Source organism: Pleurodeles waltl, chromosome 6, assembly GCF_031143425.1.
Source record: "Pleurodeles waltl isolate 20211129_DDA chromosome 6, aPleWal1.hap1.20221129, whole genome shotgun sequence".
Classification (NCBI taxonomy): Eukaryota; Metazoa; Chordata; class Amphibia; order Caudata; family Salamandridae; genus Pleurodeles; species Pleurodeles waltl.
In genome coordinates, this window is record NC_090445.1 from 575,388,204 (window position 1) to 575,404,752 (window position 16,549).

General features: G+C 46.3%; 1 protein-coding gene across 4 annotated transcripts in view; it reads left to right on the forward strand.

Annotated features, from left to right (window-relative positions):
* LOC138301987 (prestin-like) overlaps positions 1-16,549 on the forward strand; it is a 175,527-nt gene that overhangs the window by 75,702 nt on the left and 83,276 nt on the right. For 2 of the 4 annotated variants that reach the window (XM_069242416.1, XM_069242417.1), the window contains 4 exons: positions 8,731-8,823; positions 8,902-9,045; positions 10,643-10,768; positions 11,086-11,279. In XM_069242416.1, coding sequence (XP_069098517.1) covers positions 8,731-8,823; positions 8,902-9,045; positions 10,643-10,768; positions 11,086-11,160 — 438 coding nt within the window. In that variant the 3' untranslated portion in view covers positions 11,161-11,279. Of the gene's footprint in view, positions 1-8,730; positions 8,824-8,901; positions 9,046-10,642; positions 10,769-11,085; positions 11,280-16,549 lie in introns of those variants that run through there. The other 2 variants (XM_069242419.1, XM_069242418.1) reach the window with 2 other exon arrangements.

The window sequence follows — 16,549 nt, forward strand, 5'->3', positions numbered from 1 at the left end:
ACTTAGCAAACAAGTAACAACCGGGCAGGCATACTCGGTAGACAGAATCCAAACCAAGGAAGAGTGGGAGCCAGGCAGCTGAGCGAGAGCAGTGAAAGAGGGTGCAGAGCGAGGAAGAGCAAATGTGCCCAAGATAACAGCCTGCTTCACAGCCTTGTTTACAGCGAAGCTAAGCTGACAGCAAGAATGCACTGCAAATGAAAAGGAACGCTTCACTGAACAGGAGCAGGAAATGAAGAAAAAAAAAGTCTCCCAAAGAACAGATGAACATGACAAAGTGTAATTATATAGTAGTTGGTCCCTGGTCCCTGCTCCCAAAGAGAAAAAGGAGGGACAAATAGGCATGACTGACCACAAGCAAGCCAGGATTTTCAAGTGGTACAGGCATGAACAAATGAAATGGCTTTAAGCCCACAGTACTTAAAAGTATACAAGAGGCCATATGCTTACGCGCGAACTGAAGAGTTTTATGGGAGTTGTATTCAGGCCTAATGTCCTGGGAGATGGGCAAGCCTTGATCTGAGTGTGTGTGTAGATGTAGATATGTATATATATATATATATATATATATATATATATATATATATATACACACACACACACACAGGCTTGAATTAGAAGAAATAAAAAATCTGAGTTGTTCCAAATAAGGGGCCCCAAAATATGTCTGGCCTGGGCCCCAAAAATTCCTAATATCACACTGGGACAAAATGGAAATGTCACTTGGAGCAGCTCAAGAACCCATTGAGCATATCAAGGACTAGCATGCTTCCTCCACTCCCTAGCCCCCCACTTTGCTCTCCAGTTGTATGACCGTGAAGAGAGGCCTACAGATCAGGAAAGCCTTCCTACCTGGCTATTGGTATCTAAAGCTGACTCCGATGCCACATCTGGCCAGCCCTTTGGGGGAGCTTTGTTAGATCTCAGGAGTGTCTGTAGAATAAATGAGCTGCTCAGCCTGTAAAGGCCTGGGTGATTAACCAGGACTGCTGGAAATTTCAAGTACGTACAGTAGAGACGGAGTGCAAATGGAACACTGGGCATGTGGAGGCGGTGTAGTATTACCACCCAATATTAGGTGCTTAGAGAATCCGCCTTTAATTGGGATGATCTAGGAGAGAGTGTCGGGGTTGTTTTGGTAAAGCATTTTGTAGGAAAGTACCCTCTTTTTGGCATGGTTACCCCCACTTTTTGCCTGATGTCAGTATGTTTTTGACTGTGTTCACTGGAATCCTGCTAACCAGGACTCCAGTGACTGTGCTCTCTCCCTCTAAATTTGGTTACTGGGACTTCACACACCCCACATTTTTCATAATGTTGCCCTCATATAAGTGCCTAGTTTATGGGACCAAGGTACGCAGGGCATTAGGGCACCAGAGGTTCTCTATGGGCTGCAGCATGTATTATGCCACCTATAGGAGCCCATGTAAAATGTGTTTGCAGGCCTGCCACCCCTGTGGTAGGCCCTCATTGCCCAGAGGGCAGCATGCAGGTACCTGTGTGTGAGGGCACCCCTACATGAGCAGAAGTGCCCCCACGAACTCCAGCTCCATTTTCCTGGACTTAGTGAGTGCGGGGATGCCATTTTACGTGTGTACTGGACATAGGCCACTAACTATGTCCAGCTACATAATGGTAGCTCTGAACCTGGGCATGTTTAGTATCAAACATGTCTGAAGCATACCCCAATACTGTTGCCAATATTGGTTGTATGATTCCATGCACTCTGAGGGCTTTTTAGAGGATCCCAGCATTGCGTCTACCAGCTTTCTGGGGTTTTCCGGGCAGCCCACGCTGCTGCCACCCCTCAGGTGGGTTTCCGCCCTCCTGCTGCTTGACCAGCTCAAACTCAGGAAGGCAGAACAAAGGATTTCCTCTGGGAGAGGAGGGTAACACCCTCTCCCTTTGGAAATAGGTGCTACATGGCTTGAGAGGGGTAGCCTCCCCAAGCCACTTGTATGCTTTGAAGGGCACATTTGGTGCCCTCCTTGCATAGACAAGTGTGAACTGGTTCAGGGACCTCCAGTCCCTGATATGCCGTGAAACTGGACAATAGAAAGGGAACTGACCACTCCCCTGTCCATCACCACCCCGGGGGTGATGCCCAGAGCTCCTCCAGAGGGTCCCTTGATTCTGCCATCTTGAATCAAAAGTGGGCCAAGACCTCTGGGAGCATCTGAGTGGCCAAGTCAGGCAGGTTACATCACAAACCACTCCTGATAGGTGGTCAACTGGCTAGGTGACCAATACTCCTTATAGGGCTATTTATGATCTCCCTCTTGGGTGGGTCCTCAGATTCGATGTGCAAGATTCCAGCTGGACTCCTCTGCAGCACTTACTTTGACTTCTGGCCACTGGAACCGCAACAGGACTCCACAGGAACCTACAATCTGCAGCCCCAGCGATGACTTCACCCTGCAACATTGTTTCTCTGGCTCCTTCCAACAACTGCAACATTGCCCCGGCTGTGCATCCCCTGAGGACAGCAATTCTTCAGTCTGCACCAAGAAGCTAGAAGAAATCTCCTTTGGAGTGAAGGAGGCACTACCCTGCATTCTCAGGCTCCAGCTGCAGCGACGACCGGCCACGTGGATCTTTTCTTCTGCAACTCTGCGTGGATCCTGCAACACAGGTGGTGGTGCTGAGTGGTCCCCTTGGTCCCCTCTACCAGCTATCTGACTTTGGAGTTGGTGAGTCTTTGCCTCTCCTTGCAGGACGGTGCAACTGTGCAATGCGACTCTTGCAGCTACCAAGACTTGTTGACTCTTCTTCCAAGGGATCTTCAGGCTCTGTGTAGCCCTGGTCTCTGGCCCTCTTCCCTGCGACGTGTGGTCTCCTGCCTGCTGCTCCAGTGATGTGGGACTCCTTTCTAGGTGTGCTGAGTGTGCCTCACTGCGACTCATGTGCCTGTTGCATTCAAAGCTTCTTGCTCTCCTGACTGCAGGGGGACGCCTGAGAGTCCCCTCAAATCTTCCTGGTCCCTGGCAGCTCTGCAAATCTTCTTCTGTGACTTTTGCCTTTGCAAAGGCTTGTTGGTGGTTTTTCCACACCACTGACTGACTGCATCTCTTCTGGAACTCTTCCTCTGCTCCTGTGCTGCATAGCTGACTGCTGGTCTTCACCGTCAACCTCGTCCTGCATCTCCAGAAGGGTGGGTGTAGGAGGCTGGCCTGGATTATAGTGGGTACCCTGTGGTACTTACACCCTATGCCAGGTCCAGTTATCCCTTATTAGTAGAATAGAGGTGTTTCTAGCAGCTTAGTCTGATAGAAGGTGGCTATGGCAAAGCAGCTTAGGCTGAACTAGGAGACATGCAAAGCTCCTACTATACCACTTATATCATACAGCACAATATCATAAGAAAACACAATACACAGAGGGCCAGATGTAGCAACTTTGCAAATTGCGACTTGCAATTTGCGAGTCCGTGCGACTCGCAAATTGCAACTCGCAATTTGCAATGCAGAACGGTGTCTCAGACACCGTCTGCGAGTCGCTATGGGGTCGCAAAGACCCACCTCATTAATATTAATGAGGTGTGTCGCAAATTGCGGCCCCACAGCGACTATGGGCACTCACGGGTATGGAGGCCTGCTGTAGTCAGCAGACCTCCATGTCCGTGACTGCTTTCAAATGAAGCAGTTTTTTTTTCAAGTGTAGCCCGTTTTCCTTAAAGGAAAAACTAAACCTTTTGTTTCGGATTTTTTCAGGGCAGGTAGTGGTCCCTTGGACCACTACCTGCTCTGAAAAAATAATTTGGGGTCCAGTCACAAAGGGGAAGGGGTCCCATGGGGATCCCTTCCCGTTTGTGAGTGGGTTACCATCCACTTCAAGTGGATGGTAACTGCGACTCCATTTGCGACCGCGTACCCAGTCGCAAATAGAGTTGCATACCACTGCGACTCGCAAATAGGAAGGGAACACCCCTTCCTATTTGCGACTCTGAAATGCATTTTGCGAGTCGGTTCCAACTCGCAAAATGCATTTCTGCATAGCAAACTCAGGTTTGCGACTCGCAAACGGCGATTTTTGCCGTTTGCGACTCGCAAACCGTTTGCTACATCTGGCTCAGAGTTACTAAAAATAAAGGTACTTTATTTTTATGACAATATGTCACAAGTATCTCAGTGAGTACCCTCAGTAAGAAGGTAAGTAATATACACAAGTTATATGTACACAAACCAAAAACAGGTAAGTAAGAGTCAGAAAAGTAATGCAAACAGTGTACAATTACAATAAGTTGCAATAGGCAAACATAGGTCTAGGGGCAACACAAACCATATACTCCAAAAGTGGAATTTGAATCATGAATGGACCCCAGACCTATGGGAGCTTGTAGAGGGTTGCTGGGACTGTAAGAAACCCCACCCCAAGACCCTGAAAAGTAGGAGTAAAGTACACCTACTACCCCAAAAGGACACAATAGTCGTGATAGGGGGATTCTGCAAGAACCACAAACACCAGCAAAGCACTGAAGACGGATTCCTGGACCTGAGGACCTGCAAGGCAAGGGGACCAAGTCCAAGAGTCGCAATAGTGTCCAGGGTGGGCAGAAGGCCAGGAAACCTCAGATGAAGGTGCAAGGAAGCTGCCTCCGAATGGAAGAAACTTAGGATTCTGCAACAACGAAGAGAGCTATGAACTTCTCCTTTGGATGGAAGCGTGCTGAAATCTGCAGAAGTATTCCCACGCAGAAATACCGCAAACAAGCCTTGCTAGCTGCAAGGGTCACAGTAGAGGTTTTTGGGTGCTGCTGGGGACCAGAAAGGACCAAGATGTCGCCCCTTGGAGGAGGAGACAGAGGGGGTGCTCAGAAACTCAGAGAGCCCCCACAGAAGCAGGCAGCACCCGCAGAAGTACCCGAACAGGCACATAGAAGATTTGTGAATTTGTGAATGACTGCTCCAGGACGTCTGCAAAACCGCAGCAAAGTAGCAAGAAGACTACCAGCAACATTGTAGCGCCTCATCCTGTCGGCTTTCTCGACTGTTTCCTGGTGGTGCATGCTTTGAGGGCTGTCTGCCTTCACCCTGCACTGGAAGCCATGAAGAAATCTTCCGTGGGTCGACGGAATCTTCCCCCTGCCAACGCAGGCACCAAACTTCTGCATCACCGGTCCTCTGGGTCCCCTCTCATCCTGACGATCGTGGTCCCTGGAACACAGGAGCTGGGTCCAAGTGTCTCCCACAGTCCAGTGGCCCTTCTGTCCAAAGTTGGTGGAGGTAAGTCCTTGCCTCCCCACACCAGACAGCAAACCTGTATACTGCGTGATTTGCAGCTGCTCTGGCTTCTGTGCACTTCTCCAAGGATTCTTTTGTGCACAGAATAGCCTGGGTTCCCAGCACTCCGTCCTGCATTGCCCAACGCGCTGAGTTGAAATCCGACGTCGTGAGACCCTCCTTTGGGACTCTGAGTCGACCGCTGTCCTCAGATCTTCTAAGTGCCTGTTCTGGTACTACTGCGGGTGCTGCCTGCTTCTGTGGGGGCTCTCTGAGTTTCTGAGCGCCCCCTCTGTCTCCTCCTCCAAAGGGCAACATCCTGGTCCTTTCTGGTCCCCAGCAGCACCCAAAAACCTCAACCGCAACTCTTGCAGCTAGCAAGGTTTGTTTGCAGTATTTCTGCCTGGAAATACTTTTGCAACCTCCAGCACGCTGTGGGACATCTTCCATCCAAAGGAGAAGTTCCTAGCCCTTTTCGTTGTAGCAGAATCTTCGGCTTCTTCCACCCAGAGGCAGCCCTTTTGCACCTTCATCCAGGGTTTAGTGGGCTCCTGCCCCCCCTGGACATTTTCGTGACTCTTGGACTTGGTCCCCTTCCTTTACAGTTCCTCAGGTCCAGGAATCCGTCTTCAGTGTTTTGCTGGTGCTTGTGGTTCTTGCAGAATCCCCTATCATGACTATTGTGTCTTCTGGGGTAGTAGGGTAACTTTACTCTTACTTTTCAGGGTCTTGGGGTGGGGTATCTTGGACACCCTTACTGTTTTCTTACAGTCCCAGCGACCCTCTACAACCTCCCATAGGTCTGGGGTCCATTTGTGATTTGCATTCCACTTTTGGACTATATGGTTTGGGTTGCCCCTAGACCTATGTCTACCTATTGAATCCTATTGTGATTCTACATTGTTTGCACTACTTTTCTTACTGTTACTTACCTGTTTTGGGTTTGTGTACATATATTTTGTGTATATTACTTACCTCCTAAGTGAGGGTATCCTCTGAGAAACCTTTGGCATATTGTCACTAAAATAAGGAACCTTTATTTTTAGTATTGTGTTTTCTTATGATACAGTGCATATGATATAAGTGGTATAGTAGGAGCTTTGCATGTCTCCTAGTTCAGCCTAAGCAGCTTTGCCATAGCTACCTCTAACAGCCTAATCTGCTAGAAACACCTCTCTTCTACTAAAAGGGGATAACTGGACCTGGCACAAGGTACTATAAGTCAGGCCAGCCTCCTACAGTACGAAAGTACGTCAATGCTTTGGATGAGGTCATCCTCCATCCTGTTAATTCCAAACTGTTGTCTTCAGATGGGACCATTGCAGGAGGAGCTGGAAGAACAATGGGTCCAGTGCCAGGGCATTTTCGAAGATATAACTTCAATTACATCGAAGATGAAGTTGGCCATATCTTGGTGGATGGACACAAACAACATCTTGCATGGTCTCTCATTCATTCCCGTACACTTGGATCTAGTATTGTAAACAGACACCTCCCTAGAATGCTGGCAAGGTCATCTGCAGGACTTGGAAATCCATGGAAAATGGACCGTTCAAGAGGCTTCCTCACACATAAATCTTCTAGAATAAAAGAGCGGTTTTCTTAGGCCTTCCTTTCCGGGCCACAACTCTTCATACAACACTCGAGCATGTTTTATTTCACCAAACAAGGAGCAACAGTTTCACAGATTGTTTTGGGTTGTACATCCAAAGATACACTCTCTCATCTTGTCCGCCTAGCTCCTCATAACAATGAGTTCAGAACAATAAATCTGTCTGAGGATTGCAGATTGATTATCAAGCACGCTTGTGCTGATTCCACAAGTAAATGTTACACTGCAAAATAAAAGAGGCTTTTCTCCTGGTGTAGTTCTTAGTCTTTATATCTCATCTTATCTTATCTGGAGCAGATTCCTCTAACTCGAGCAAATGCTAGACCCTTTGCATTGAAAATGCTTGTTACTACTGTCACCGTGGGACTCTGACCACGACGACGGGGATATTCAAGCATGTGAATCTATGAAATATATCAATAGTGGAGAACCACAGTGTACACGTAAATAACTTGTTTGATATATATTTATTTATGTAACTGTAGAAAGCTTCCAAGTTAATGTTATATGGCACCTACAAAATGTTGAGGTCATTTTCATTCCTGCTCCAAACAACATGTTTGGGGAAAAACAGAAGCTAGCAGACTTTGAGGCACTAAGTTGGCCATTTTATGGCTCCTGTGATGTCATCACAACTCCATCTTTGGTGTTGAGATGGAGCTAGATGCCGCCTACTAGTGCCAGCGAGCTATAAAATGTTTCCAGATAGAGTGATAGTCAAAGGTGAGAAATCTGCAGCTAGATCAAGTATCTGCCAGAAAAATCGTTGCTGAATGTGAGTTCCTTCACACACGTCTTACACTCAGATGGAATTGGGGAGGCCCAGCCATGACTGCATTCACAGGGAGAGCCAGTAGACAGTCTCCCCAATAATATGCAGGAAAACAGGCTTGTATCCCATGAATGTAGATCAGTTCCCACCAACTGTTTGTAGTGCATGGCTTGGTCATGAGAATGGCAGTCACATGTGATAAAATCAGTACTACTTTGGTTTTACTCCTATCGCCCAGCAGAGTCTAGCAGTCATTTGGTGAGCAGCATCTAATAGCATGTACATCGTACCATCTACCTCTACCACAGTAGGTTAGTCGCAATGAGAAATAAAGGATCAGAGTGGCCCGTGGCTACTGCTCTACAAACATTCTATTCTACACCTAAGTACCCCATTACAGCAACTAAACAAGCATTTGCAATGCAACGGGGCTCACGTTTGCTCATGTTAGAGCTGATAGCGTTGTAAACTCCTAACCCGACTTTTCACGTATCGGCAGAAGTGCATTTATGTACGTAAGCTGAAAAAGTGCATTTAACTATGTAAAGCGCTCGACTTCTGCCAAGTGAAATCGCGCTAGTAAATTAGAGAAAAAGTAGTCCACGAGCCGGACAGAAAACAGCGAGCCTCGCATGTTTTCTGTACTTGGTCGCTGCGCTGGAGGAGGGCTAGCCTCCGGAAAAGGCATGACGTATGCATGCCTTCGACTAATGAAAGCAAGCAGATTTTAATAGGCAAGCCCACTAACCAATGAAAAACACTGACGTGACGTCGACAGGGCTCCGAGCCCTTTTCTAAATCCTAAAGTGCCTCGCTGCGATATGCATGCGTGAGTGCATGCAACGCAGGCTCGACCCTAAAAAGGATCAAATTAAAAACAATTTGTATTTGATTCCATGTTTTAATGAGCAAAGTAATCTTCAGAAGTGTTTACAAATTGTGTTTCGTAAATATATTATATAAAATTGCCCACAAATAAAGAATTATTTTTGTTTTCCTTTTTAGTTGGTTCTGTGGTGCAGGATTCGTGTTACGTTTCATGTGGCATATACCTGCTCATGTTCAGTTTTCTTTCACAATATTGATTAACTGTTCCAGTTCTAAGTTTGTCATTTCCTTTCTTTTAGACTTTGGAGGTAACAGGTGTGAAGATATTTCAGTGTTGTTCTTCCATCTATTTTGCAAACATGAGGGCATTTCTGGAACACCTGGTAAAAATGGTAAGAGCAGAATTTGATCATAGTTAGTAAAAGCACGTTGTTCACATTGCTTTACTGATAGCACATAACTTTTTCTAGGCGGGGTTGGATCCTGAAGTTTCAGAAGCACGCAGGCTACAAACCTCAGTAAAGCGTAATGAAGCAGACCGTTCTGAATCAGAAACTAAGTGTGCCCTGATGGATTATTGTACACTTTGCATCCAGTCACAAATTTACCACACAGTAAGTATGATCTTAAAATCGTGAGCCATATGGGTTAGGGCAGCAAAGTGAAAAACGTTACCTAAGGGTAGCCTTAGTGGCAGACATGTCTCATCACATCGCTGGACACCTACCTGTGATAAAATGTTTCCTACAAAGCAGGCAAGGTGTAGAGATGTCTATGTTTACCATACTTGTAGATGAAAACATCTCTCAAATCGCACCATGTCGGAGGGTGAAGTCACAAGCACAGCAGGTTGAGTGAAGGTTATAACATATTGTGAAGTACTAGATTCTCATGTGCATTTTAGCTGACATTCAAAGGAATTACCCCTCCATTTAGTAGTGCAGACAAAGTGATAACAGAACCTAGTATCATTACACAGAGAGGAACGTACACTAAACAGTTGAACAGAAGGTATGAAATGAGTACTATGGTTTTGCATCGTAGGATCTTCAGTCTCCAGTGGGCATCGGGAGTGACTTGAGAAACATGCATTGGGAAGGTTTTATATAGCAGGATCACAGTGTATCTAAAGCCCCTAATATGGTCCGTATGGAATACCCTAACATACCCGAATCTATCCAGCAAGGGACATTGTGAACCAAGGAGATGAAGTTCCTGAAGGACAATCCAGCTGGAGAATGGCATTTGGCAATTCTGAGGGCCATACCTCTCTTTATAGAATAATTTAGGGTGTTGGTAAACCATGACATCACACAAAAGTAATCACGTTGGCCTTAGTAACTGGGAGGGCTTGGGTGTCCTGATAACGGGCTCCATGGCCAGGTGTAGCTCATTCACCATGGGAGTCCCTATGCAGGGATTTCAAAGCTTCATATATCTTGAGCGCTTCGGATAAGACTGAAACTTCTTCAACTTGCAAGTAGCCAATCTGAATACCCTAACTTCTCCAAACCTCCACCTCAGAAGTATCTGTTACCCAGCGGGGAGTGTTGTTTTAGGGCCATGTTGGCCCTTCCTGACACAAAGCTAGGTGACCTTTGTTTGGTTGAAGGCAGGACTGTAATCCAGGCCTTCAGGAACTTTTCAGAGGACTATCCCTCCGCTCCTTCCGGGAAGCCAGCGACCCTTGTTTCTTCAACCCCTGATCTCCGTTTTTTTCGTCTCGCTCCTTCTCCAGCATCTTAGACTAAAGGTAAGGAGAGTCTAAGTGAACTTTAGTCCCAGTTCAGCAAAGCAGTTTTATGTTTCAGAGACCCTATCGACCGTGTCCCGTTGGTCTTGCAGAAGTAGTGCAACATCCCTGCCTAGCTCTCCTATCCTGGTTTCGAGAGACGGGATGCTTGTATTGGTTGCAATATGGTGTCAGTACCTGATGATTCAGGGGGGTCCTAGCTCCAGGGTCTTTCCCAGGCTGATTTGGGACTCTCTTACGTCAGGGACCTAAATTTGTCTATTTTGGTTTGCACTTGTGAAGAGGCAGGACATCTCTCCTAATGAATATAGTACTGATGGAAAGTGCACATCCGAATGGTGAGTGTGTTGTCTCTGAATAAATGGTGGTTAAATGCACTCCATGTTTTTCATTTTTTTTATGGAACGGTCAAAGGAAAAAATTAGCATGCTGAACTTGGTTTATGCTCTGTCCCACAGCACAGTTTCCACCTGTGTTGTTTCTCGAAGAGCTTGCTGTCTACCAGTTCGCTGCGAGAAGCCGTCGACATTGGCATGAACACATTGGTTTCTTTATCAGATTTAGAGTTTATCTTCATACACATAGTAAGTGGAGTGCATGGTTAGGTTTGGTTTATTTCCAGTTCGGTTTCATTGTTATTTTTATTCATGATATTATGCAGCACAGGGTACATTTATCTATTCCATCGCACTTGGGACAGCATGACCACTTCTCGTTATGTTCTTTTCGTTTCAGTTTGAGTCCGTATTTTCTGTTTATTTATACCATTGATAGCATGTTTTTGTGGTGGTTTGTTTTATTAATTTTAATGGGGTTGAATGTCACAATATGTTTTACTGTTTATTCGTTGTTTTATGTATGACATCCTTGAGGTTTGCTGATGGACTTTTTTACATTTTAGTTACCCCTGACGAAGTGCTTTTTGTCTGAAATGTATTGGGTGTATGCCTCTATGGTTACCCTGGATGAAACATGAAGTTCAACATGGTGTGAAATAAAGCCTGGTTTGGCAGTTCTCATGCATTTGATGACTGGAATCATGTTGCCTCTGTATGAACTCTGAAACTGTTGATGAAACTGGAATAAACTTTGATTACTCTGGGTTACTTGGTTCAATCTCAACTTATGTTGCCAGGCTGTGCTTCTTGGGACTGATGCGCTCGCCACGCACCATATGTGTTATGAGTGTGTTGTCTCACCATATCTGCATGGCCTACAGGCATAAGATTTTCAAAAACGGTTAAGTACTTTTTGAGATATGAATTTTTGAAGATTAATACAAATTGTCTTTTTTGGGCGTAATTAAGCAACATAGGAATCAATGGAAGGTCACCTTTAAAAATCCATATAAAATTGTACAGTTGGTTTACTAAGTTCTTCTTTTGCAGGTTGGTCAACGTCCTTGGTTGGCACACTGTGCCAGCTGGAGAAGTTAGGGCGGCTTCTGGTTCTGCCAGGAGCAGCAGGAAAAGGTATCTGGAGCTGGTGCAGGGCCACTGCAGGGGACCACTTGGAAAAGCACTGCACAGGTAAATTTAAAGATGGTTTCTTGGGGTCCCTTTGGAGTGTCAAGGTCGCAAGAGGTAGGGGACCCGTAGGGCACAGGAGGTTCTTCACTGCAGGGTACAGGGCGGCTGGGTGCAGAGCGAATCAGTGAGCCAGGAGCTGTGCACAAGGATGCCCTCTGGAGCAGGAGTTAAGTTGGTTCAAGGGTCGCTTGCAGGACAACAGGAGCACTCTGGCGGGAAGTCCGGGGTGTTCCTGAAGTCCCTCGACTATGGCTTCCTCCCTGTCCTTTATCAGCCCCAGGCGGGCTGGTTCAGTTGGTGTCCGATGTTGTACAGTTTGACCACTGGAGGGAGCAGTGCCCCCAAACTTGGCACACTTGCAGAGTTTGTCCTCGCGGTCTTCAGCGTGTTGTTTGGTCCATCTGTGACATCCGGTTCTGTGGTTAGCGGCTGGTCAGTGAAGTGACCCTCACTGGGTTGCTGGTTTCTTGCTGTTGTAGACTGGTACCTCCATTCTGGAGGGAGTTCTATGGTACGTTTCGAAGCCTCGAGATCCTCTGGGGTTCTTTAGAGTTTTCCAGTTGTCCAGCAGCTCCTCAGCGGCAATTGTCAGGTCCTGGGTTCAGCAGGCAGGGTTTGGTGCCTTTTCTTTGTTGTCGCAGGTCCACAATTCTCGTGCTTTGGATCTTCTTGGTGCTGGTCTTCTTTTGTCCATCAAATCTGATTTCTTGGTCTAGGGGTGCTTACTACATACTGTATTTAGTGGGTGTTTTAGGGGGATCCGGGGGAGTGATCAGTGGGTCACCTACCTTTGGGTGGCTACACCCACTAAATCGACCTCTTAAAGTGGGAAGGGTCACTTCCCTATCCCTGATTGGCTATTTTTCTTCCATCCAAGACGGAGAAAAATGAAATGGAGTGCCCATGTTGCAGGCAACACTTTAGGGGTGGTGCATGCAAGGTGGGGCCACTTCTCGTACCCTTTGAGTTTCCCGCCGTTGCTCCTGCCAAAAGTGGGGGTCTGTACGGGGGTTGCCATCTGCTACTAGCAGCAGGCCTGGGGGTCGATTTTCGAAGGCAGTTAACCCATTGAAGCTCGCCGCCAGGGCAGTGCACATTCCTGAGGGAGGGGGCATTGGCACCACCGCCCAGGGAAGGCTTTGTTCCACGAACCAGAGAGACTGATCTCTCCCTCAGAGTTTGTAGATTGGGTGTCTGAAGGTGGCAGGCTGGATAGAACCAGTCAACAACCATGCCAGGGTAGTTAGCTTTTGCAGGTGGCACCTCTAAGGTGACCACTGGGTACATTTAGGGATAAATGCAATACTGGTACCAGTTTGGATTTATCATTCTATTATGTTTCATTCAAACAACCCAGGGTTCAAAGTGGCCATCATGTAACTGAGAAACTTGTATTGACCAGTGTCCAGCACATGTATTAAAATGGCTGCTCTGTTCAGTCACAATGTCCTAGGTTTGGCAAGGACACAGTGGGGGCATATTGCTCATACAGCTATGCCCTCACATATAATATGGTGCACCCTGCCTTAGGGCTGGAAGGCCTGCAAGATGGGTATCTTACTCATCGTGAATGCTGTGTATGATGGACAGGGCACACAGAGTGCCATGTTGAGTTTGTGTTTTAGGCTTGCACCAGGACACCCAGCCTGCAATGGCAGTGCTGGGTGCATCTGGGTGCATGGCCCTAGAGGGTGGCACAATCAGTGCTGCTGCCCTAAGGGACACTGCAGCTTCTAGGCTACTTCATACATTAGGCAAAAAGTGGGGGACTAACCATGTCATAAAGGGGCCTTTTCTCACAGTTTCTGTGAGGTCAAGTTCTAGAAACTGCAAGAACTGCAAAAGTCATAGTACCAGCATTCAATCAAATCTCCTATGGAAACAGTATCTAGTTTGTGTGAGTGGAGCTATCACCAAGGGTAAGAAGGGCTAAAAATGCAGAGTGGAAATGTCAAGAACTTTTCTTTGCACTTAGATTGATTTTCAGGATACTGCTAGCTGCTTTATATGGGCCTGGGGTCCATTGATTCCTCACCCTACCAACTCAAGACATTTCTGAAATCTGGACAGCCAAGGAAGTCCATGGTGGTAAGGCTTTCATGTGTCCCAATACTTTACTTACCTTGAAGACATTAAAAGATAGATGAAATCACAGAATACCCTCACATTACTCTGAGGAAAAGTCCTGGAATGTGCACAGAACTACAAATATCATATCACCAGGTATTTCCATAATTTCCCTAGTAAAAATGTCACCCTACTTATTAAGGGACCTGATTGCTGGGACAGAAACAAACCATGTAAGTTTCAAGAATTTTGCTTTGAACTTATAGCAATTATTGGAATGTTGTTTACTGCAGTATTTGAGCTTGTGGTTGGTTGGCATCCAAGGGATGTTTGTAGTGCATTCTGGGTAGGGGATCTACCTACAGCCTGGATTTCTCCCCTTTTTAGAAATGCCTGGTGTCCTTGGTATCCGGTTGACCCTTTGCCAAAATAGTGTATCTGCTTTTTTTGGAAAATGAGAGGCAATTTGATGTTTTTAAGCAGTTATGGCATTTGCAGGACATTCTGGGGAAGAAAATGTGCGGGGATCAATGCAAACCATTGTGCCCTGGATTCCCTTAGGTCTCTGGATTTCTGACATGCTCAGGATTGTAGGGTTGATACGACAGCCATCCTCCTTGGATCATGATAGGAAATTGATCTTTTTAGGAATAGTCCCCATGGCATCCTTGGTACAAAATGTGCTGAGAACCAAGTAACACCCACCACCCTGGATTCCCCTAGGTTTCTAGTTTTTAGCAATACACAGGATCGGTAGGGTTCCCAGTATTTTGGTTGACCCCAGCCAGAATACTACATCCACCCCATGCATATTCAGAGGAAATAGTTTTTTTTCTTCAAATCTTGTTTTTGATGTGGGGACTCACAGAGAGGGGTGTGGCCCAATTCAAGGACAGACTCACCCCCCCCATCCACCCAGCTACGCAATTCCTTCTTATTTGACACTGTTCTTTAGTGGACTTTCTGCCCTCGCCCTGGGGAATGAAGATTATCTGGGGAACAAAATCTGCCCTCCTTAGGGGGGGCAGAAAGACTGTCTGGTGCTTGGAAACAAGTGTACAGGCTGATTCCAGGATGGGCTGTCGCCTTTCCCCATTCCTTTTTTCTTTAAGTGTTTTTTCTTGGGGTCTGTGGGCTCTCTTCTTATAAGGAAACAAATTGGGGATGAAGCAGCCACAGAGACTGTTTTGAACCAGGGGTGAGTTAGGTGGCTTGAGGCCAGCACTTGGCCGGACACCTCATAATCTTTTCCTCGTCTTCATATATTTCCCTGATGTCTAGTGGACTCTCGGTCCCCATAGCGCAGTCAGTTAGGAAGCCCCCACAGTCTCTCCTACCAAGGGGTCACAGCGAGTTACAGGAGGGAGCGCTGGCCCATGGAGAGGATCCGCTCCCCCGTAACACCATTCATGGGTGTCCAGTGTTGTGGATTCCTGCCAAGGGTTTGGCCTCCTGCAGCGATACATGAGCAGGAGCACATTTTACAAATAGTAATAAAATACATTTCTCTCTTTGAAAGCTAATTTGTAAAACAAAAAAATAATTTGACAGGCTCTTACAGGTTAAATTGGCCAATTTCAGTTTGATTTCATTTAAGAGTAAGCCAATTTAAATGTAAAAACATCACTACATAAACAAGTGACAAGAAAAACTCTTTCATCAACATTTTTAAAGGAGAAAGTGAAAGAAAAGGAAGGAAATGTTGCTAGAAAGAATGTGTCTGAGATAGGCTATGAAACTAAAACTTCTGTTTTAAGAAAGCACATTCCACCAACACCCCTCATCTCGTGTCAGTGGCAGTTGATTCAGCTTTTCCTAGCTACTGGCAAGACATTTGAAGAACTGAGCTCAGCATTTTTACCCTCTTCCATTAGAAAATCTTTCGAAACCTTTACTATTTTAATATACTTGTAGGAAGGTAGCCTCTTTCTAGCCTTGTTACCCCAACTTTTGGCCTGTTTATGACTATATGTCAGGGTGTTTTTACTGTCTCACTGGTATTCTGCTAGCCAGGGCCCAGTGCTCATAGTGAAAACCTTATGTTGTCAGTGTGTTTGACATGTGTCACTGGGATCCTGCTAGCCAGGACCCCAGTGCTCATACGTTTGTGGCCTATATGTGTTCCCTGTGTGGTGCCTAACTGTATCACTGAGGCTCTGCTAACCAGAACCTTAGTGTTTATGCTCTCTCTGCTTTTAAAATTGTCACTGCAGGCTAGTGACTAATTTTACCAATTCTTATTGGCACACTGGAACATCCTTATAATTCCCTAGTATATGGTACCTAGGTACCCAGGGTATTGGGGTTCCAGGAGATCCCTATGGGCTGCAGCATTTCTTTTTCCACCCATAGGGAGCTCAGACAATTCATACACAGGACTGCCACTACAACGTCACGTTATTTCACAGCCATTTTTCACTGCACTTAAGTAACTTAGGGCCAGATGTAAGTAGCTGTTTGCATGTCGCAAACTGCGAAAAACCCAGTTTGCGGCATGCAAACAGCCTAATGCGATGCACATCCCCAAATTGCGAGTCGGTACTGACTCGCAATTTGGGGATGCAACTCGCAAATAGGAAGGGGGGTTCCCATCCTATTTGCGACCGCATCGCCATGCTGAGTTGCTTTGTGACCGCGAATGCGGTTGCAAACCAACTCTCAGTTACCACCTACTTGAAGTGGGTGGTAACTCATTCGCAAAAGGGAAGGGGTCCCCAGGGGACCCCTTCCCCTTTGTGAATGCCGACAAAAATGATTTTTCAGAGCAGG